Genomic DNA, 25,254 nt, shown 5'->3' with positions numbered 1-25,254 from the left:
GACGGCATCGAGCGGTAATTGCCGGCGCGCCGGCAAAAAAAAAAGGAGAAAAAAAGAGAAGTGTGTGTCCGCGTAGCGTAATTTCAGGCTTTCCGACGCGATGCCTCTTGCTTTTCATCCCTCTTCCTCGCGCGCTACCATGACGATTTACGAAGTCGCGCGTGTAGGTAGAGTAGGTGCATCTCGTTCTCCAACGAAAAGAAAAAGCAGGAAAGGCCGCGGGTGGTGCAGTCTCATTAGCGATGGTTGAGCAAAAACTCGGGAAGCACTCGACCGAGAGCTACCGGTCCGTTCATTCGAAAGACTGAGGAGAACCACCCACAGGATTTAATCGGATCGTATGTGCGTGCGCCATGGATTGAAGGACGGTGAATAAAAAGCTCCACAATTACGAGTTAAATGGAAAGCCGTGAGCGACCGGTTCCGCTGGAGATCGCGCGCTAATCATAGTCTCGCCTAACTTGCGATCATAGAGGAAGTACGTTAATGTCAAGATTTGCACTTATTAAAGCTCGTTCGAGTTAATTTCGCTAAAAGAATGTACGATAGATCGATATAAAATGTTGCTTGGAAACGATATAGTGCATCGATTGCAGGGTGTTATAATTTTCATAACGTTTTCTTCAGTCGCTTTTATGTTCACATTCTGATTGCTTTGATAGGTTGCTTTGATCAGATATTGCTGTTTGAAAGATACGCCAATTGAGCAACTATCGTGCAAGCAAGCATTGTCTTTTATCGAATAAAATCGCGTCTTTTACATTCGCGCTTTCCAATGAACGATATATCGATGTTTGATACAAAGTTGCACTCGAGATCAAAGCGATCTCAATTTACTAGATATTTTCTAGAATGGTATATACGCATTCTGTGTTACACAAAAAAGACACTTAAATCTCGATTGGTCCTCCGGCGACTGTATCGATTTTCGTCGCTACGGGAGGGAAGCGATACCTCATAGGTTTTAATGCAACGAAACAATACGATGCCGCGGCTGCTCGTGCGTATACCTAATTAAGCGCGTTAATTCATTGCAACAACGAGTTACTGATTCATCAACTAAATAATACATGTCACGTGACCGTGTCACAAATCGTCGCACATTTCGGGCTGGACAATGTGGTGTGTACATCCAAGCCATTAACATTGTCCTGTTGCTTTCGTGGGTGCGTGAGAAGCGACCCTAATTCTGTCAATCCTGAGGGTGGCCTCCGGTACGGATGGCCGTGGTGTACCGGCGATGTTAACTCGTAATTCTCATCGATTCCGGTGTAAATATACCCGGGGGCATGTATACCTGGCCGTGCAGGATTTCCGTTACGCTAGATATACCGCGCGCGATACACACACACATACACCCACGCACACAGACACAAATCGTGGAGAAATAGTCGAGCGTACAAAGAGAGATGAAACGTGCGTACACGCGACAATCGAAACACAAAATGCGGTTCGGGGGTGAGCCGATAACCTCTCGCCTCCTCTCCCTTCCCTGCCTCCGAAGAATTAATAGCTGCGAGTATCGGGGACTGCCGTCGATATCGCTCGATTCTCCGGTTCGCGACCGAAAAGTACGTATTGGATACACGACGCGCATTGCAATGTCAGTGACTCGTTTTTTCGCAAAGCGCGGAATTAGCGAACACGGTTGTACACGAACCTTAATACTGCTTGTCTGGGAACAGCGGAAAGGGAAAAACGAGTTTTCGCTTGGTCGATTATAGGTGCGATCTCCTGTGCACTTGATGCGTTAAAAATGATTGTAAATGCACTCGTTTATTGATCTCGAAACGTGATATCGCGAAAAGGAACAGGCGAAGTTTCATTAAAACCAACGTCCTTACGTTTTCGATTTTTTAATCGTATCGCGTTTCTCAAGCTTATACGTGTATATACGTGCATACGTGTACGCAATATATGTATATGTATAAACAAGTTTTCGTCAATTGCACGAAAAATTTTTGCGACAGTCAACGGTTGCGATCGTTAATCACATCCGCACTCGTAACATGTAATCAGGTGCATCTACCGAGCGACAATCAGCGTGATAGCCTGCCAAGCTCACGACTAGTCCTTGATCCGTGATCCCAATCGAGGGTGTGTATACCACGCGCGGTATAGCGCCCGTTATTGGACGTGGGTGGTTTCGGTGGATTTCGATGAATTAGCTGTAGGATATGACGCAAACGCGCTGCCATTGTGCAATGTCCACTTGCGGATATCTGTGTATCGGCTGTACGGCTCCTTGCAAAGCTCCATTCAAAACGTTTGCAATACCCTTGTAGCTCCAAGCAGCGTGCACGTACAATATCCGATACCTTGTATCTAATACCACATGCAGGAAGCTACGTGCTCAAAGAGACGGTCTTACCGAGGAATGGCGACGAATTAGTCATCGAACGTAACGCAAACAAGATCGCCTTTAAGGCTTTGTGTTAGTCGCTGTATGTTGGAGCATGACGTCAGAAATGAGGAATTACGTGGAATTTCCTTCCACATGTACATGCAAATACAGATAAAATCTTCTCTGTGTGTGTTTGCTAGTACGTCACGTTTATAAATGTATATAAAATACAAAATTTTTAATTACAAAAAATTAACGAATCGTGCAACTTTTCTCTACGTCAGAATGATATTATACAAATCTGTACGTAATTTTTCAACAATTATTATTTAATTATAATTTCTAGAAAATTTTATAATATTAATTCAATAATATTACATGTAACAATTTTCAATAATATCGAACCACAATAAAATAACGTAAAACGCGGATAATCAAACTTGAGCGTTACAACATCATAATTTATAAGGTACAAGATCTATGGACTGTCCAGAACAATAGAACTTTCTAGTAGATTTAGTAGTTACTCTTGATAGAGGACCGAGTCTTCACGCATCGACGAATCCTATTCGAACAGGCGGTTTTGCCAAACTTGGTGGACTTGCAACGTGACGCGCGAAACGCGGCACGATCAATACGAAAAACACCACAGGATTCACAGCCAACGCAAGCTGCTCGCAATTGCGCCCGCTCTCACGCGAGCGAAAAAAAAATCCGGGAAGAAATTCGTGAATCCCGCTCGCGCGCGGGCAACAATCGTTAATAAAGCGCGCGATGTAAGAGGTAACGCGAGCCGCATAGTTCGCCACGTTATCTCGTGACGTGCAATTCATTCTGAAGGGCGTGGCTCAGGTAGATTTCCATGAATTAACCCTTGGACGCCGCACAAATCTCCTGCAGTGTCGCTGTTATTCTCCATATACTTGCGTGTCGGTGGGCTCTCATACACTCCTGTTCAGCTCGTCGGAATGTTATACTGTGTCCCATTTAACGGCATCTGATACTCGTGTAGGTAATATACATATATGCGTACAAATATACACACGCAAATGCATATAGATTGCTGTACGGCTCGCTTACACACAAGTACTACATAGAAGTGTGAGCTTAATTTATCTGGTCTAAAAGACTCGTGTGCGGAGAATATGCGAGTGTGTTCGGGCGTGCAAAAGCAGACGCTAATCACGTGTTTAATCATACCGCGTCTCGAAATTAACGCGAGACTGTATCGAGACACCTCCGTAAAGAGAATAAAGGGCTCCCCAAAACTGACACGGTGATACAAAGTCCCTTACCGCACGAGTTCGTCCTTTAAAACTACCTGCGGCGAACTTGCGATAGAAGAGAACTAAAGAGAACTTGGAGAGAAATTTCGCATATCGATGTAGAGCAAGAAAATATAAACCGTACCGTGATCAATCTAGATCCATGGAGAGAAAATATGTAACAGATTTGCATACAACGCGCCGTAAGATTGATATTCGCACTGACGCAATCGCTCTTTATGTAGATTGATCGCGTTGTTCTTAATAATTAAAAGATTCAAGAGAAATTAGTAAGCGATTCGAGATATGCAATAATACGTTAAATTAATGTAATAAAAAAGACGTCGTGCGCACGATATCTAGAAATGTAAGTGAAAATTTGTTTTATAACGATTATGACATTTCCGATAATTAATTAATTAGAGACAATCGACAAGTGCTGAATTGATTCATAATGTCCGGTGACGCAGAATGATACGATGAAAGAATGTTATATCGATACTGTTGATACAAGTACATCCTCAGATAGCAAATTCGTTCCAACAACAATGTGTACGGCGTGTGATATAAGTCATGTCGCACATCGGGGGAGCCAGTAAATATATCGTATGGCCGTAAAAGCATGGCGCAGCCGGATTTCTCCGCTCTCCTGACTTTCTGAAAGCCGAATCCAGGTGATTTTTCGTCGTACGTCTCCGTACCTCTTTCCCTCCTTTTCCCTCCCGCTCCATCCCCGCAACATATCAAGGTAAAAGAGGCGCACGGATAGCGATAAAAACGAGTTTTACACGAGAAGAATCGACGAAGACACAAAGGAGAAGACGGTATGTTTCGGCGATATGTTTCGAATTGTGCCGAGTTGATATACGACACGGTCGGATATATATAGAAGGACGCAAACGTAGGTGGAAGGAAGCCCGATGGACAGACAGATGCCGTTGGTAACTTCGGAGTAGAATGGGAGCCAATAATTCTTTGTGTCCAAGTGGAGCACTTCGTGTGGATGGAGATACATATACGACGCAGTGTGCATCTATAAGTGCACGCTTAGGTGTGTATGTGTCTGTCTAGATGTGTGTGTGTGTGTGTGTGTGTGTGTGTGTGTGTGTGTGTGTGTGTATGTGTGTGTATGTGTGTGTATGTGCTATATGCGCGTATATAAATTGTGCCTCTCCCTTGAACGATACATCATGGTTGACTGATTGCGCTCTATTGATTAGGATTCCAATTATTGGAGGCGACCCGGCCTGTTTCCATTTTCCCGTATCTTTTTTTTCAGGATCTTTCGTACGACTACTATAAAATCCTTTTATTTGCTCGTACAAAGGAAAATCGACACAATACCGTATTACTTTATCGAGTACGGTATGTCTTTTTCGATATTTTCCCGTTGCTCGTCCGCGCTCGAGTCTCATTATCGCGAGAAAGTCATTAAAATTACACAGTAATCTCCCGCGCGCGCGTGGTGTAAATAAACGGTTCGCTTGTTAAGCGAATTGTTTTTCGTGTTTGTACGTTTGCGCGTTTATAAATGGCGTTGTGGAATAAATGTCGTAAAATTGATATCGCACGGATGAGATAAAAATCGATAAAAATGATATCATTAGAAACTCTCGTGCGTGTTTCATTTATTTCACGCGAATCATTTATAATTTGAATAACAATTTTCAAGCGACCCAATTTCAACATAACGATCGTTAACATACTTATTGATATAAATATGCTTATTTCATACAGAGTTATAACAGGATATTCATATTTCTTTTTACATTTTTTGAGCAACTTTTATTGTCAGATTTTCATTTATCGACTGTTTATTGATTAATTTCACTGCATCATGTATGTCAATACAAATTTAAAAAAGCACGGAAATTGAGAGACATTTGACATTTCTACGATAACTATGACAAATCTCAAAACCCCTTCCGCGAACGTTTTATTCTTTTATTATATAAATGAAATCCAATTTTGTTACAAGAAGAATAATTCTTCTTAAAGATAATTTATTTATTTTTACGCACATAAATTTTTCACAGATTTTAAGTAGCTCTGAATACATTTATTTTTAATAATTTTTAATGTATGCTAGATATTAAATTTCTTCTCTAATATAATATCCTCAATTTATATAAAATAGATGTAAGATTATTGATCATTCGTATGATCAAAAATTGGACAATTTTAGGCAAAATTTACAACTTTATTTGCATTCGCGCGATATTCGATGACATCTAACGCAAATTATTATTGTGATGTGAATTATTATTGTGATCATAATTGATAAAGTCAAAATTAAATACATTGCCAATTATAATCATTCTTTTCATTATAATCTATCGGTTTAACGAACAAGCTTTTAGATATGCAAAACATCGCAATTAGTTTCTTTTCCGATACTGCAAATAGATAAACATTGAAAAGAATTATCCGGCTGATATTTTTAAAACTTTGTTTTCTATACATATTTGGAGACATATCTTATGATCTTATATGATGGCATGAGCACTAATTATAATCAAAGTCTGAATAAAATACAAACAGTTTGCGAAGAAATGATTTTAAATTAAGTAGATTTTAACTAGAATTTATTTTCAGGATACTCGGTTAAGTTTAGACTATTTTCGTCACAATTATCGTTAAGCGCAATTTCTATATTTTCTTTACTATCTTTTTTCTATAATATCTTCTCTACTATAATATCTTTTATTATATTACTTAAATTTGTGACTTTGCGATTAATAATTTTGATACAATCATTTACTAAATAATTGAATATCCATTCGCGATTACCCATTCAATCCTTATCAGGGATAATGTCATCAAAGTAGCTGTCACGTAGTTACGCGTCATATATTAGACGCGGATGGAGATTGAAGAGAAATGCCGTCAGGAATTTTGCCAGTCAAATTCGAGCAGCTACTGTGTCATTAGAGGCATTTCCGCCTAATTGTTTCATCGCTCTAGCACTCGAGTGCCTGCTGCCAAGCTCGCGTTTTCCACAGGCCTCAGAAATTGCGGGCGTATCAAAGTGGCGCTCCTTTGATGATATATTAATCATTGCTCTCTATCTTCTTCCAGATTAATATGAGTATAGCTTATTAACGTTTCCCTCATTTGTAATCTCGATTACAGATGTAGCGTTGTTATAACGCTTTGTAATAATTCGCGCGCGTTCATTGTAATTATATTATACTGTTATTTTACACGATATTCAATTGCTGCAAGCGATTACGCATTTATAATACGACATTAATAAGGCTTTATACGCGCATACAAACGAAAATGTTCGCTGCTGATTGATACATATTGCAAAATAATACAACTATTGGACTAAAATTATTACAGAGTTATGGAGTAATTGGAATCTCCCGACTTCTTTCCAAGAAACATCGCATTGTCCAATACCAATCGATAGCGCTCGTGCATGTAATGCAACGCGTTTACAACGTTTCCCGCTGCGAACGAGTAAAAACCTCGCGAGAGCTCGTATGTATCGGCGTTTCCTCTCGTACAGCCCTTCGGAAACCCCTTTCGCGCGCCCCGCTTTCATCTCTCTCAATTTATCGCCTATATATCGGAATTGCGAGTGTATTTCGCGGATCGATCGGTCGATAGCGAGAGGACGAGCCTTTAATTAGCGCAAATTAAAAACTTCCGTGCGGCTGAATGTAGAAAGTAAAAATTTTGCACAACGGAAACGACAGATGCAGACAAATTGATCCGTGAAACACTCAATTATGTCTACGAGGGATATTCAAGCTTACTACATTGTGTCAAAAAACGGCTTTGTCGCGAAAGCTTTTTTTTCTTTACTTTTTTTATTCGTTTTATTTCGAAGAAATTGATCGTATATATCGCCCGTTACTATGTAGTTAAAAATATAGTTATTTCTATCGAGATTCAATTCAAGTTTGCACTTCGCGGATCACAGATTTATTTTAACAAGTTTTAGTTCAAAATAAGAGTGGATAGTCGCGAAAAAATGATAGAATTTATTATTATTTAGATATCATATAGGTATCTCCCGATATTTCTAAAAGCTGTGCGGGGATGAAAAATTTTAAATCGGATTATCAATTTCTTTTTAGATAATCATTTAATACTGAACTATCGATAGAGAAAGATTTTCAGTGAAATTTTATTTGTATCGCCGTAAGCAACATAATGAAGTGAAAGTATTTTACTGCAACGTTTATTTTTGTTCCAATTACATTTGGCAATCATAGTAAAACTACAACATGAGTCAGAGGGTGGATCCCTCCAAGCTTGTTTACGACCTCCCGTATATCAGCCTTACGAGCAGTTAACAGAAAGAAATGGCCGCAATCCTTTGTTTCTAATTCAGTCACTTAACATGTTAGTTGGCTTGTCGTCTCGAATATTTTACGTAACGATTTTATTTACATCTGTGTAATTCGATATTTGTTTAATTAATCTCTGCAACGTTTTATATCACGTTTTAATGTTTTTGCATATTTTGTTTGCAATATTATTTGTAGATTTTGAAAAATGCGTTTATAATTTTTCATTTATAATTATGTTGAGTTCTTTTCTTTTGCACTAGAGATTTTAGTCTGAAAAATGATGTAATCGTACTTTATATGATATAATCGTATTTTAAGATTAAAGTTGTAGAAAACTTTAAAAGAACATTTTTTCTAGATTTTCATATATTTGCGCTCGGATCGAGAAATTTAATTAAGAATCGACGGCATATGGCATGAGTCAAATATCGGTCTTCTATTCTCGAGAAGTATATTACGAAATTTACCACGACTACCGCTCATTTCAAATCGATATGACCACAATGTCGATGCGCTGGCCGCGAGAAATCAATATGAAGAAATCGCGCGCTCGCTGTGGATGATTCAATTGAAAACCACAAAGCTTACATTGCCCACTTCCTCAAAATTTGTAATAACATTGGAAAAATTACGTGCGCTATCTTAGATAAATTGCTTGAATTTATGTTGCTCTTTAAAATCGAATTAAAAATAAATGCATTAATTTTGGTATGCACCTTCAATTGATAATAATGCATGTCAAATTAAATGTAACATTGTGATCCTCAATATCGAGAATAATTGAAGATGTGATATGATTTGTGCTTTTATATCACCCACAATTGCCGTATCGGAACTGAACGAGGCTTGCTATAGTGTTGTAAGTTAGATATAGTACCCTAGAGGCGAGTCACAAGTCGTCGCGAAATCGAAAAAAGCTCAAAGTAGGAAAGGAAGGACGCGAAGAGGCGGGAATAGATGGATGGATGAATGGATGGACGGGTGGATGGATGGATAGATAGATAGAGATGGAGAGAATACCGCGACTTCCTGAAGAAGTAATTTCTGTCGCCTCGAAATCAGTTTCGCCGGACGTCCGTAAATTGCCGGATGCCCCTTCGCATCCTCCCGAACCGACCGGGATTCCACCTTCTGGTCACCTTCGCCACTCAATCAGAGGATAGAAGTCTACGCGCGCGCTGCTTCGAGGAATCTTTTCTCAAAGTTTTTTTCTCATTCCATCGTGACCAAAAAAGAGCATCCCCTGATGATTCCGTTCTCTTCGGACCTCCCTTCGATTTTCACCTCGTTCCGGTCGTTCCGTTACTGGTCGATTGACGAAGCAAGTTTCGAATCCTTGACTTTCGCCCCCATGCTGGCCCCCTTTGCGTCGCCACGAAGAGTAAAACCGCAGAAGCAATTTACTATCGTGTGGCTTCGGTCACGTACCTGATGGAGAGACGCGCGTACTCGCGCGCGAAATGTGAGTACTGCAAGAAGCCCGGCATGATCGAACACGAAGGGTTGTGCGGATTTTGAGAGTTACATAAAGCAGGTCCGACACGGTAATAAATGTGCTTCGTGACGCGGGGCGTATTTCTGGGGCTAGTAAAATTAATGTGTCGATAAAATACGGCGTATGATAATATATACAATATTACTTATTCCATATCATATATTTGACAGGAATGGCAAATGTAGATAGATATTATTCTTTAAATTTACAATTTTATTTCAAAATTACAATTACAATTTTATTACAAAAGGTGATTACATTTATCAAAATATTTATTAATTCAATTTTAGAGATATTTTAAATATTTTATTTTAATGTTTAATAATCACTTCGAAATAATTTCAATTAATTTAATTTTCATGATTTAAAGTATAAGAATAAAAAAATCAATCTAGAGAAATTAATATTAAAATTGTTTTGATCAAATTTTTCATGCGCGAAATGCATCGTTTATCTTATTTGATCTCATTCATATTAATATGCATACAACCATTTCATCAATGTCATCGATGCCTCGCTACTCCAATAAGCAACTGTGGCCATTAATATAGTCTAATAATGAAATGTCTCAGATATAGATTGCATCATTGAATCGCATGCCGCGAATGTAATATCATTGCATACGTGATTAAATTTCTCGGGAAAATTAAATTAGCTGATATTGAAGAAGAAAAATTTATTTATTATGTGTGCGTTTTATTTTTAGATTTATAATTACATTTATATTACCAATAATTCATAAATTATTTTATAGCTATTTTATTATATTTATTTACAAACTTTCTCTCTTTTCCCCTCTAGAGTAAAATGTAAATACATATATTTGATCTTTTGTCGTACCACTAATTCACGTAAAGTGGAAGAACAGAATCAAAGTAGGTAGATATAGAAACTTATTAAGTTTAAGCGAAGAGGAAAGGAAGTATGTAGGTAATGTATAACCTTGAGATCATAACTCCGCTTCATTTATCTCGAATATGATACAACGTTATTACGCGAGATAAGGAATACTTAGAAACTGCTTCTGTTTTATGCTGCTCTATACGTGCCTCTATTCAACACTCTTCCTACTTTTCGCGAAGAAAATTTCCAATTCATAAATGTAAAAGAGAGAAATTCGAAATACTTTACGTGTACATTATCGATATTTGCCACTCACAAAAATAAGATTGGTTATATACTAGAAACCATATATGAGTACTGCAGAGATGAAAGAAACAGTTAATCATATATAAATACTTTTGGAAACTCAATTATACGCGGTTGTTATCTTCAACGCGGTGTAATTCTATTGTGGAAGCAGCTATTATTGTGCTCACACGAAAGGTTCTATCTCTCTCGTGTCAGAGTGACATCATGTTCGTGCTCACTCGTGTGCACCTGCGCTCGTAAGATAGATCCACGGTAACTTAAACGACGGCGTGTGCGCGAGGCTTAAATTTACTCACAGACCGTCGCGTAGTCGCGCGATAAAGAAAAGGAAACTCTTGGGAGGCCTTTTATTACCACTGAAGCCGTGGATTCGCGTGTCACGGACACATTTCTGCGCCTGATTCTAGTGCGGTGCGGTGTTACTATCGAACTCGAAGAAACGAGATGCAGACTTCGAAGATCGATATGGATGTGTATTGTTTTCTAGTTTCGAAAAAATATATATTTTATTTTCTATATATATTTCTATATATAATATTTTGAGGATATCTAAAAATATTTTTTTAAAATATTTTTTATTTTTTTATCTTTAAAAAAATTTTTTAAGTATTTTTAAATGTTTTTAAATTTATTTATTTATTTATTTATTTAATAACCAGATATTTATAGAGATATTTTATGTAGATTAAAGAGATTATTGTATATATGTTTAATGACCAGATTATTTATAGGGTATATACATATTTAATAATCAAAATTGTAATGACTGTGACAATTAAATTGTTTTCTCTTATATATATATATATATTGAAAAGAAAACAATCTCTGGTCATTGCACGTAGCAAAATACGCTTTGGAATCGTCGCGTTGGCTCGCGGGGTTCCACGTAGTTTAAAACGGAATCGTTTGGCAAACTTTCATACGAATACAAGCCGCAGGCGATGAACTTTTATTCTAAGTGACGGTTGTTCCATCATATGAATACATGCATCAAAAAAACTCGGAAACAATTTTACTTTATGCGAAACTATATATATCTAAAAAAAACCTCTAAATATATATACTGCATTTTAATTTTTATATATTATTACGCTTCTAATTAGCTCTGAAAATTTAATTAACCTAACTACAATGATAAAAATATTCTTCCTCTTCATCTCTGGTAGTAACGAGTTTTATTTAGGTATTGCGAAAATTTTATTATTAAATTTAGGTATTAATATATATATCACTCCTGCTTTCAAATCGAGCAAATATTGTTTTTAAATATTTATGAGTTATATATCTTTCATATTTATCTTATATCACAATGAAAATACCGATTTATATTAACGAGCAAAATATTATAAACGAGAAAGCGAAGTCAAGTGGCGAATACGATTAAGCGATCGCGTTGAGTAAGCATTAAAAAGGATATGCAGGAAAGATAGTGTGCGGATCACTAATCGACGTGTGATTACGACCAACTTTATATTAAATGAATTGTGTAACGTTAATCCCTATTATTCTTTCACCAAAAAAACTCCCGGACACCTGTCCCTAATTAACATAAGAAAGAGGATCGCGAAATTCTACTAGAAGTAATTCAAACGAAGAGAAAGACAGATGAAAAGGCAGGAGAAAAAGAGAGAGAAAAATAAATACGAAGAGAAAAAGGAAGGCGCATCAAGGTTAACGAACGAGAGGGTGATTTCGTTTGTCATTTAACCAATCGACGCTGGCGAGCGGCCGTCCGTGGACATGACAGACGTGCATTTGCGTGCAGCAGCTGCGGCGGAGCTCATATAGCGCACACAGGCACGTCTACTAAGGTTAACCCGGCTAAAGCGTTCCGCGCGGAAAGTACCGATTATGATTCATTAGCGTCGCCATTCTGACCGAGGGATTCTCGCCGCTCTAACGAGAAAGTATGCGCGCGGAAGGAGCTACTACGCGCTCCGGCTTTGCCGGCGCATTTGAATACCGAGGCGCGTACGCGAACCAACACGAGCCAGGCATTGTATCCTCTATCCATGGAGAAAAGCGTGGGACGGACAATAGCTCTTTTCCCGACGGTCATGCACTTGATAAATCTAATAATGCATCGCGCTGCTCGTGCGTGAACAGCTGCGTTAATTCGGCGATTTAAACCCAGAAAATGTGCGTTGATGCAGAATGTTATCTAAAATATGCGGGAATGTTTTCGGTAAAAACTCAGGACTTTAAAATAAAAAAAAAACATCTCTAGTGAAAACATCGTTTTATTATTTAGAGAGATGAAAAAATGAGGAGTATTCAATAAAATATTCTGTCACGTACTTTTGGTCCCAAGTTATAAAATAGATATCGATTATTCTTGTTGAAGCTACAGATATATTCACCAAGGTGTACGAATAAATTCTTTGAATATTATTTTAGTAGCTTTAGAGAAAGCAATTTGGATGCACGCATTTGACTTTAAATTTTTGCGCGTTGTTTTCTTCGCGACTTTTCCCGAGAGTTAGGGAAGGTATCCTATAAAAGCCGCACATAAAAGGCAGATAGACGACTCCCGCACGGTAAGACACGAAAAGTGCCAACGACTTTGCCTGTCACAGCTAGGCAATATAAGGGGACGAAAAGCGAAAGGGGATCATAAAGACGCATCGGACGTAACTTGATTATCCGCGCGAAAAGTACGAGACGACGAGCCGTTATACGACGTGGTAATTCGAGAGCTCCCTCTCCGCTCTTTTGCCGCTCCCTTATGTCAAGAGCAATTCTCCTCTGTAATTTAATCGGCTGTCGATAGGCAACAATGGTGGCCGTAATCTAAAATTACTTTTTAAGAAGGGCACATCATTTTTCTTTCTCTTTCCCTCGCGTGGCGTTTATTAACGTCGTCAGACGACGTTGAAACTGCTGTTACGAGCTTCTATATTTTTTTCGTCGTACCTCGCTAAAGTCTCACGAAGATGGGAAGAACCTGGCGAGATTTGAAAAACAGTTCTTCTGGCTTCTCTCTGATGTCTTGTAACGTCACACTTATGCGATCTACGGAGGGGTGACGAAAGATAAAAAAAGTTTGACCTAACGATACAATCGTTAGACTGGAAACGAGAGACTGGAGTACGAAACTTTAAATTCTTATCTATAATTTATACATATGTAGGATGTTTCAGTAAAGATAGACAATCTTTTGTAAGAATGTAAAACAGGTAAAAATAATTCCATAAGTTCTTGTAAAATTTTTATTTCCATCGAAATATTTATTTTTAAAATTTGAGAAATATTTTTTAAAATTAAACTTTTATAGATATACTATAGATTTTAAGAATTATTTTTTTATGTTAAGTAAAGATCTTTAAAAGCGCGATAAATTTCTTAATACTACTTCAGAGATGGATCTCCTATAAGCCTTCTAACTTACCAAACTTTGAAGTTGATAGGTTTATTTTATTTTTAAATGTTTTCTCTCTCAGATTTTTCTTACATCCTTTTCTAAAAAAAGCTATTCTTGTTTTATCTAATTAAAACTTCTTCAAGAAAATAACATTTGATCGATAGAAAGTAAATGATGATAAAAGATGAGTTGTAGAAAAAATATAGGCATTTGAGATTATTTTTACTTGTTCTACTCACCTTTACGAAACGTCCTGGATAATTTTGTAAATGTAATAAAAACGCCATATGATAAAATAAATGGTCTTTTCCAATCGTAATATCGTGTCACGTTACTTTAAATCGGAATCGACTTTTGACGTTTGCTCACGGTGTGGTCGGAAGCTTGCCAATCGTTCTCAAGTCAATCATATCTATGATAGGATAATGGTTGAATAATGAAAGCGTTCCGATTGGATGTATTTCTGAACCCTTACATTATAGATTCCTGGCTGCTATGCTCCCAGGAGTCGAGATAGTTTAGTTATGCGCGTGTACTCGAGAGCTTAGAGCTTTATCGTAAATTCGTATTAAGGGTGCCTACGCACGTCGGCACTGTAACCGATAAGGACCCGATAGGAAACTCGAATTTAGGTCAGATGGTATCCTCTAATAACTCGCACTAATACGCTTACTTGCGGCCACGGCTGATGTGTGATAGCACGAGATGCATCATATCTCTTCCGTCCCAGATTACTGACGTACTTGGAGCTTCTATGCGGACACGCACGTGCGGATCTGCACGTCGTACACGTCGTAAATGTCAGATATACGTCGCTGCCTGTCGTTAACGTTGAGACACATTTACGACGCTCGTGATCGCATTGATTGTCAAATGCAAAAACGGTTTTCAAATCTTTTTTGAATCGCGAAAGACTCTACAGAATTTAAGAGCTGTTTTAATCGTATCAATTTCCACTGCGTTATTAATCATGTAAATATATTTGTTTCGTATAATAATATACACGACCTTATTTTTTTTTAGAAATGCTATAAAAATTTTAGCAGAAAACACGATTTATTCCATCATATTTCCTAAATACATGAACATATTATTGAGTTAGCGAAGCGAAATGCTAAGCTAAAACACGATTATTGCAAACGTTTGACTGGAAAGTAAAACGTATAAAATCGCATTTAAATGTCATACCTAATGGAATAGAGAGAAGCTAGTTTCGTGACCTTTTTACTTTTCCAATAGACAGCATCTTTCGCACACTCTTAACTGTGGATAGGATTGCAGATTCTCAGTACTCACGAATGGCTCTGTGTGCGCGAATAAACGACTTCGGTGCACACGAATGTCAAGAATATTGCATCGATAACCCGCGCATGAAATGCAGAGGGACCGGACGATACACCGTCGAAATATGCATACGCATACGTATGTATATCGCGATCGATATCTCTGTTTTCTGCTACGACTGTTTCCACATTTTTCCGGAAACTATTGCAAAACATTCTGCTTATCCTCTGAGGATGTTAAATTTTAATAACGAGAAATTTTAATAAGCGAATATCGATGCGCTGATCGAGTTTTGGCGAGTTGTCCGAAACGCAAACAGATAACACGACATTACAGAAATGTTACGTGCATTTTATACACATTTTTTTTCATTTCTTGCATTTTCCGAACTGCGTTTTACGCCGCGAATTTCGTTATGCATGTCAGAATTTTTTGCAGCGCAGCGCGGTTTACGTCCCGACCTGTGATTACATTACGTAGAAAATATTTGCCCGGAGTTTAGTTACACCAAACACTCTGTAACAACGACTAAAGCAGTACTACGAACGTAAACATTACTGCGACCAAAGCTCCGCTTCGTGCATGCGTCTAGCGACGCGACGCCTAATGTGCATAAATTGTAAACTTGAGAGGATAAGAGCTGCGAAGCGTAAGTGCAACATCGATAATCTGTTTCGCTTCCATCTAAGCCAGAAATTCCCAACCCTTTCAATCTCACTTCTTGCATTACTTGATTAAAAACTTTGCATACATCTGCATTTCTTCCAAACAAGAATTTGACAGAATTAAAATTAAGTATGGTGTAAAGAATATTCATCTTTCATTTTTAATTACAAAATATCTTCTCTAACATTTAAACATTTTAAAAACTTGCGGCGTCCTTAAAATTTCTTGAAATTTGCCAATTTGAAAATTAATGATTTATTCAATACACAATGTTTATTAGTACGCTCATAATATCTATCGTTCATTTCGAATTCGTGTCGACGTATTCGATGTACTGCACGATAAAGGTTTTTACGCATTAATGGCGCAAGTATAGCAATTATGAGAATGATTGATCGTGTTGGCACTGTAATCAATAATTCGGATTCGTATACTATAATAGTTGTTGTTCTATTATGAAAATGCCTCCACATATTTGAACGTCAACCGGTTCTGGTTTATCCTGCTTTACCACAAAGGTCCGATTTTCGATGGTTTATGGCGAGAAACCTGGTTACTGGACGCGTATTAATTCGATGCATGCGCCGATAATGCACCGCGGAATCTGCTCGTGACAAATATCAACATAAAGGAGCTTAGCAACTAGGGAAGGTATTTGTAACTATTTATGAAATAAAACAGATTCACTATCCAATTTAATTCGACATTCAAGAAAAAATTTATAAACAAAATAAAACATTAAATAAGAAAAGAAAATTTTAAAAATTTAATTTTGAAAACTTTTTACAACTCGTAAAATAGTTGCTTATTTTCTCGCAGATGCATTTTTGAAAAAACTGCTCGAATATATACAACAGGTATATATCACATTTCTTTTAAAAATACCGAATGTCAAAAAATTCCGATCCTCTTCTATTTCTTTGAAACGCGATAGCAGCGACTATGTTAAAATGTAAGAAGAGAAGAAAGATTATCTTTATTCCCACATGAGCGTAGTTTGCGCGCGGTAAATGCCACGAAACTCGCAGAATACTCGACGCTAGTGTCCGGAAGGGCTCGTTGCAACAACGCTAAAGGGTCCTTTGTGGAGCTACGCATACGTTCCGAAATTCCTGCGTCGCTGTTGTATCCGCGTTCTCACGGATACACCGAGCGCGCTGTATCTGTCTATATTGAAAGAGGAACTTTGAGGACAGGTTGAAAGAGCTACCTGCCATGCATTCTTCGAAGGCCGCTCGTTACGAAGAATTCGGCGGAAGAATTTGCTCGTGCATTGAAGCCAATCGAAATGTTCCTTTTGCCTTCTTTGAACATTCAGTATTATCATGAAAACTGTAACATGGACGTGTAAGAGAGATGAAGCAATGTGATGGGGTTCGCATTATATATGTATATAACAAGAAAATATCTCATAAATATGTAAAGTTTTTGAGATAAAAGATAGTTCAAGAAAATACATTACATGTATGATCAATAAAGTAGAAATTCTTTAAACTTTTGAAGGCATGCTATTAATAATTTAACTTCAACGTCATATTGAAAAGTATTACTTGTGTATGAGAGAAATCTATACATATTTATCTACTAAAGATTGCCATTTGCAATTTTTAATAAATGAATATTGTATTTGAGTAGTTAGAAAATCAAGAGGATATAAATAGCTTAAATTTAAATAAATAGTAATAGTTCACAAAAATATAAAAATTGTACATTGAATTTCAACGAAAATTATATATAATCTTCTCTCTACTTCTACACACGAACTGACAGATGATTTCTATTATTGCAGTTTGATACACCGAGATACAAGGCCGGAGCCAGCGATACGATGTTCAACTCTAAGAGGAGCAACTAGACTGCCGTCAGCACCAGACCATCGTAGTGAAGCTCGATTAAGGATAGATCCGAAGGTGTTGGTCTTTGTAGAAACTCTCTATTCGAGGTTGGGTCGAGAAATAGCTGAACTGCTAGTTTATAATCGAATAAAGTAAGTACAAATTATTTTTATTTCAAATACCAGGCATTGATAAACCGAATTCTTGAGGCTTTATTCATCGTTGATTCAAATAATGATAAATTCGATGAATAATTACAAACGCACATTACGATAATTATAAAATAATTTATTTACTTTGATGAGTAAAACTCGTTTATGGATGCCTGACCTACTTGCATTTCACAACGTCTTTTATGTGCATCGACCTGATTCTGGAAAAAAGATTTTACCCTAGCGCGATCTAAAAGTAGGTTACCAACGTAAGCTTTCTTCGGAATTCTCAGCCGCAATAGTTCATACTATTAGGCTAAAAGTACACGGCTAATGGCATACAGTTGCTGAAGTCGATCAATATCGCGACACAGTACCGAATCTCACGTAAAAGCTCGCTCTAGTCCACGACCTTTTTTATCCATAAAATGTGGATTTTTACCTCTTTCGTAAGAAAAGAACGGTAAATGATAGTACTCCGGGAATTTAAATGGAATACTTTATTCTCATACTTTTAAATGAAAAATCAATAATAAACTTGGATGTTTGTTTTAATTATACAAAATCGTGTATCGAATTGCTATATGTCATTGAGGATTTAAGAAAAATTCGTAAATTGTATTTGTAATTTTATACGCGAAACTCTTCTTAGAATTTTTTCATTTTCATGGCAGTAATTTTTGCCAGCAAATGTTTGCCGGGAAAAATATTTCGACATTTTTCTGGAAAGGAAAAATTGTGACCTAGATCTTGTTATAATTCCGTACCGTCGATCCGAATTTTTCAAAAAATTCTCGATATTATAATTCCGCGACAGAGATTCCGGAAATCCCGGTTTCACTACATCGTTGGACGATGTTATTTCATGAATGTCGGTATAAAAATTAGAAATGCAAATTCCTCGATCGTCGTGAAGTCCATGTAATTTTTACGCTATTATACGGGTATCACGAATATTTTAGTATCATTTTTCCTATATATGTATATATGAAAAATTGGCTAAATGTCGACGTGAACATCGTTATTTCAATTTCCATATTCGTTTTATAAATTTTTGTTATTCCATTGTGTCTAATATATCGAAAGCTATCTTAATAAAGATTTATGTATCGAATAATTTAAGATTCTATATTAGTTTTAGAATCAAAATCACTGAGAAAGCTACGTCAGTTTATAGATTCAACTTAGAATATGTAATTTAATGGAATATTCAATTTAAAACAATATGAACCCCACTAGATAAACAGAGAAAAAATAAAATGCGATGGAAAATAAGTGATTATCTAAACATCAGCTGTGTATATTCGCGCATGTACGCAATATTGCATGTTAATATATATTAAAATGTAAGCGCGCATATAAACTGAGAATAGTTGTATAATGTATTCTGATATTCAGATAACTTGTTTAAATAAATATTAATAACGTTACTCGTAGAGTACAGTTAATCGTTCAGTACAGTATAACTTACATATAACGCCATAAAACTATACAACGAATCTATATCAGGCGATGCAATTTTGCGCCCATTAACAGCAAAATCTCCCTTTTCCGTTTCGCGAAAATAATATCGTGATGAGCGTTTCCCTGAAAAGTTTAACAAATCCGCTATCGGAGACACGATGTATCGTGAAATTTACTCTATTCATGATATGCGCATTCGTTAAACGATAATAGCCGGGTCAAGCCTATTATGGGGTTGAGCGATGCGGACGGTTCGAAACTTTAACGCGCAATGAGAAAGAATTTAAGCCGGATGTGTCTGGAAGGAGGATAAGATTGTGAGAGGGAAGAAAGCCGCCCTGTATCCTCTGTGCGCGCGCGTGTACCTCTTGATTCTTCCGCGGTCGATGAAATAATAACAACGCGATAATGCGATCCAATGTCTGCTTCCGTAGACCTCAGTGACTATTGGGAATTATAGTGCAGCGTAACCGCAAACATGAGCGAAAATACAATACGCAGTTTAGATATAACTCTCGATGATAGAAACTACAACTGACAGGATCGACAATCCTTCTCCGCCGTAAAAGGGAAGAAGGGACGCGCGACACGTACGTCGTGCTATAACACTCGCTCGATATGGGGGTGTGAAATGGCGAGCAGGGTGAATATCCCTTCTCGCGTGCATATCCAGAGAACTCGGACCGCGGAAAGATAACCGACCAACAACGATACCACCGATACGCGCGCGCGAAAAGCACGAGGGAGACTCCACCGAGCGAGAGCTCATCGTGGCGGCCGCTCGTTTGCTTTATCCGGTGCAATTTCATAATCGATATCGGTACCCGAGGGTAGAGAGAGAGTACGGCGGGTTACCCGCACTCTGGCCGCACATCGTCCACCTGTGCGCGCGACAGGCAAATTTTGTTGTCGGAGATTGCGAGACGCAGATATGGAAAGCGTCGCACCCCGAATCGTGTTCGCCGCAAGCTTGCGTATGTATACATTTTATAATACATACACACAACCGCGTATATATAAGTATACGTTGCATATCGACGCGCAACGTATATATCTAATGAAATATTTATTCGTGTTGGTGTGTGCACTCGCTCCTTTGCAAGTGTAGAAGAGCGCATCGCCGTGTCTACTTTACGCCGCGGTATATACATGTAATGCGATATGGAAAGTTTTGAATCTGTGAGATCCAGCTGTGCTAGATAAAACGTGATATCTTGCCCTAGGATATTCCCTCAAACCGGGGACGTAAGAAAAATAAAGGTGGAGGAAGAAGTTTCTATAAGCGAGTTGAGCTTTCAACCCATTTTACCTTACATACGAGAAAGCATCGTCTGTTTTATCCTTTCCGCGGCTTTTATTGCTTATTAACTGCTTTTGCGTGCACTCGTATCGTTTTATCGATTATGTTCATGTTGCGAATGATGAATAATGTAGGATATAAAACACACAAGACGTTTCGAATTATTGGGAGGCTATTCTATCGGAAATATTTACATGAATGAGGAACTGCTCTTTTTCTCTTTCTCTCTCTCTCTCTCTTCCTCTCTTTCCTTTGATACGGACAATTAATTTTCAATTTTCAAAAATAGCTTTAATAAGCTGTAAAACACGCGAAACGAAACCTTTATATAGAAATTCCGAATTAAGAAGAGCTTCCGAGATATGCGAAAATCGATTAAAATATCAAATGTCAATTGCGTTCAATCGCCAATATTCTATTCGACACGTGTCAATCAAACAAAATTTCCTCATCTTTTTCGCGATATTTTTTAATCCATTCTCGATCGATGGGCTTTTCGATGCGTCGTATCTGTCTGTCTAGAAACCTTCAATAAACGTTCGCATGTTATCAGCCTGAAGAAAGAAATCTTCTATTTCTCAATCGAGAGCGGCAATATCGATCACGCTTCTCTCCAGCACCACCCTCACACTCTCTTTCTCTCTCTCTCTCTATTGCACCTCGATAGTAACGCAGTCTGCGCAACATAGTCTTCGTTACTCGCGGCAGCATCGATAAGAGAAAAGGGTGGCGACCGAGCGAAAGGGTAAATGTTCCATGGCGCGCGTTGTCGGAGCGGAAGCGGCGATCAACCCCTCGCGTATTTTTTCGTCGCACGCACCGACGACTCTCATTTCAAATTTCTTTTATTTCGCGTCTTTTCATCTCGTCTTTTCAATCCCTCTCGTCCCCATTGTTCCGACTCTCTTTCGACATGCGTCTCGCATTGTCGCAGTTTTTCTCGCTCCTTTGCCATGTCGCGATAATCTCGCGCCTCCGTTGACACGTGGGAAAAATAGATGAACGACGTCGTTGTGAATCCGAGGATGATGTGTCGCGCGTGTACCCGGAATGTCTTATGCACGAATTACGGCATATTTTTAGCTTCTTCAGTATTTACGAAAGACGGGACGCCGTTACGCGCACGTGCTCGTCGCGTATATACGCACGGGGCTGAATTTTTAATAGCGGCTGCGCCCTTCTTCATGATTTCTGGCGTACGCTGTAATATATGCGATGTTATAACGGTCGTTTGCGCGGAAGTAACATCTCGCATGCACGGAGAGGTATTTCGGAATTACGATGAAAAATATGCGGCGTTTATTCAGCCCCTCGCAAGGGGGCCGTCCGTAATGTTTCGAGGGAATCGCGTTAGTTTATTTTCACGCCCTAAAAGAAAATCAACGCGTCTGTCACGTAAACTCCGCTATTTATCCCAAATCAGGCTGCATACGACGTGTACAAGTGTGTTGCGTAATTACTTGAGATATTACTACCTTGAATAGGATAAAGAGGTATGTTCTCGCGGTAACTACAGCTGTCGACTCGTACTAAGATTTGGTTTCATTTTTTAGTCGGTTCAAATTGTAATAGCTTCTACTCTCTCTCTCTCTAGTACTAATGCAGATGTTGTGGAGTCGGAAACTCTTGATATATTACCGACGTAAATTTTTGCAACTCTGAAAAATATGTAAAATGTAATTACATACGATAAGTTACACGTTAATTAGGAAATAGAGTTGTCTTGCATTTTATGCAGGACGTACAAGAAAATTTGATAACAATTAGATTTTTTTAATTCATTTTTCCGAACGTCATAATATTCGCAAGTATATATATTATATATGTAATATAAAATAATACAGCTATAATCTACTGTTCTGCTTCTATAATAAATAATAAATGTTCTATTTTTATATTAAATGAACAATATATCTAATAATAACACGAAGAATAGACACTTATCGAGCGTACGACATAAGTAATTCAAATCCGACGATATACGAGAAACTTCCCGTATAAGGGAAATAGACAAATATTGATTTAGTTATAATGTGAGGTATTTTAAAACCATTGTATACATACAACGGTGAAGTTATCTATTTTTACCGTTTCATTCACGATATACATAAGCATAGCTCTAGTTTTTAAATTATTTATCTACATAATATCAGATATATTTCTTTCTAGTAAATAACGATTTTTTGTTTCATTTATTCAAATGCTTGTATATATCGATTCGAGATTCATTAATAAAAGAGAACAAAAAATTATATGTATGCATAATTTAAAATCACCTTTAAAAATAAATGTCTAAAGTTTTTAACAAAAAATTTAAGTTTTAGATACTGATTTGTATATTTTTTAAAAGTTGAAATGGTATAATTGATAGCCATGATAATCTGTTAGAAAGATTCTCTCTACAAGTAGATTACTCAAGGCTTTCAGATACATAAAGTGATGTTACTGTTTATGCGATATACACTTGCCTTTTTATGTAGATTTCGCTTTTACATATACGTGATACGATTTCCGCTCATTTTTATTCGGATCTTATAGCTATTAGGGATTTCTGCCTGTCATCTCAGAGATCCCGTTCTCTTCTCAAAGAATTACTTACTGAATGTGTATCGAAGCGTTATTAACGACATATATATATATATATATATATATATATATATATGTACACTCATACATATATATACACTCGTGCCACAACATGACATACGACCGACAACAGCCGGACTTTGCGGATTTCCGTTCGAAATAAATATGTATCTGTCCGACACCATCGTGACGTACAACATGACGAAGGTCTTGTGCTAGAAATATATTTTCTTCTCCAGCATACACTCACGTATGAGGAGAATAGACAGACGGAAAAAATATTGCAATGATCTTGCACTGACCTGCCATCATGCAAACCGCAGTAATAGTTTTTTAAAATATGCACGTCATAACATTGTGGTTTATTTATTTCATACACATATTATATATTTTAAATATTTTAACAATTAATAAAAGTGGTATTTTTATATTGCTGACAAAAAGAAGATATTTTGTTAAAGAAGAGAATTTTTAATATGTATAAATATTAATTTCTCTCGATAATATATGTGTATGTATATCTCTAAATATAAATTTGAAATTTTCCAAAATTATGCGCTTTAATTATACGTGTCTGTCTTGATATAACAAATGTCAAACTAAATATTGAAAATATATCGAAGATAGATGGAACGTTTTTTAAAGAGTTAAATAATTCACGTTAAAATGCTCAGCGATATTTCACGTTTTTTTTCGTCGCTCGTTGTAATCGTACAGATCTGTTACCTCTAGAGGTTACCTCTAGTACTTTATGTTGAATAATTTTTTATTCCGAATAACTGAATAACGGACGGGCAGAAATGTTGCAGGAAAAATAACTTCATTTTCTCGTTGGATTCGCGCCAATGAACGAATAATTTATCCGCAACCCCCTGGCCATTAACATTCGCGAATCGCATTAGATGAAATTTATAATTTTTGTCAAAATAACGCACATATGGCAAAATAATTCAAAAGCTTTGGCTTGGCACATACACAATCTTGAATCAGTATAAATACAGATTTTTTCTTTCCTTCTCTTTATAATATTTTCCGGAATAATGTATTAAACATATGATTGTTATGAAGAAGTAATACATTAGTTAATATATGTAGAGTACATTCATCATGATTACTTCCATATCAGTAGTAAATATTGGAAATGCGCAAAATAATATACATGCGGAGTTTAAATGACACGGATCAAATGTTTGCAAATCAACCACTGTGTATTAATGCGTCTTTTAATTAGCAATGACCAATCGAACCAAAACGATCAATCACATAGCACTACCACGTTTATACGTGCACAAGGATAAGAATTAAATCGCATTTATTCTGCTTTCATTTTTAATAGCTATATTGAATCTTTCGCCAGGCATGATGAAAATTCTCATTTGAGGATTAAATCGGCCGGCAAACAGAATGAGCATCGCTGGAAGAGTAGCGGATGTAAAACAAGCTACCTGAGTACTCAAGCAGCGTGAGGAACGGGAACGTGCGCGAGGGGTCGGTAAATTAAAACCCTCATCAAGGATTCAAACAAATTCCAGCGCTGTGTCGAACAGATTAGGGCCCCGGCCGTGCCAATTCGGGACTGTCGTTTTAAGCTGGCGGAAATCAAGCGGCTGAATTACCGGCTTGATTAATACCCTTGGTGGTTTTCGCCTAATTATCTTGGGAGCCCCGTAATTAATAGTGGTCGGGCGAAGCGCTAGCCGAGAGCTAATCGTATTTTTATCTCCACATATGGAAAACCCGAATTGATAAATTTTCACGGGACAAGGGAGATTCAGAGAACACTATGATAGAAATAAGACAAGCAATTAATACAACGCAAGGAAGCAATGAAAGTCGAATGCCGGCCGATTGGAAAACAATTACGGCGGTGATCGATACAAAAGTGTCGCGAGAAAAAGCGGAAAATTCATCTACCCTCAGTAGAAGATTGATCGAGGTCCACTTGCTCGGTTCAAGAACTGTAATAATTATCGCCACGCTCTACGACACTCTATGTAGTTGCGAACTTGTCCGCCCGTAAAATCCTTCATTTGTTCGGCCTCGCAA

At 37.4% G+C, this 25,254-nt stretch overlaps 1 protein-coding gene across 3 annotated transcripts in view; it reads left to right on the top strand.

Annotated features, from left to right (window-relative positions):
• Nucleotides 1–25,254, top strand: part of Sfl (N-deacetylase and N-sulfotransferase sfl) — a 99,301-nt gene that overhangs the window by 40,711 nt on the left and 33,336 nt on the right. For all 3 annotated transcript variants that reach the window (XM_083080818.1, XM_083080817.1, XM_083080819.1), the window contains one exon: nt 17,661–17,858. In XM_083080818.1, coding sequence (XP_082936944.1) covers nt 17,661–17,858 — 198 coding nt within the window. The remainder of the gene's footprint in view (nt 1–17,660; nt 17,859–25,254) is intronic.

This window comes from Camponotus vicinus, unplaced genomic scaffold, assembly GCF_025532165.1.
Source record: "Camponotus vicinus isolate PSW18456_S1 unplaced genomic scaffold, iyCamVici1.0 SCAF_10, whole genome shotgun sequence".
Lineage (NCBI taxonomy): Eukaryota > Metazoa > Arthropoda > Insecta > Hymenoptera > Formicidae > Camponotus > Camponotus vicinus.
The sequence above is the reverse complement of the archived record's forward strand: the minus strand, read 5'-3'. Positions and strand labels throughout refer to the sequence as shown.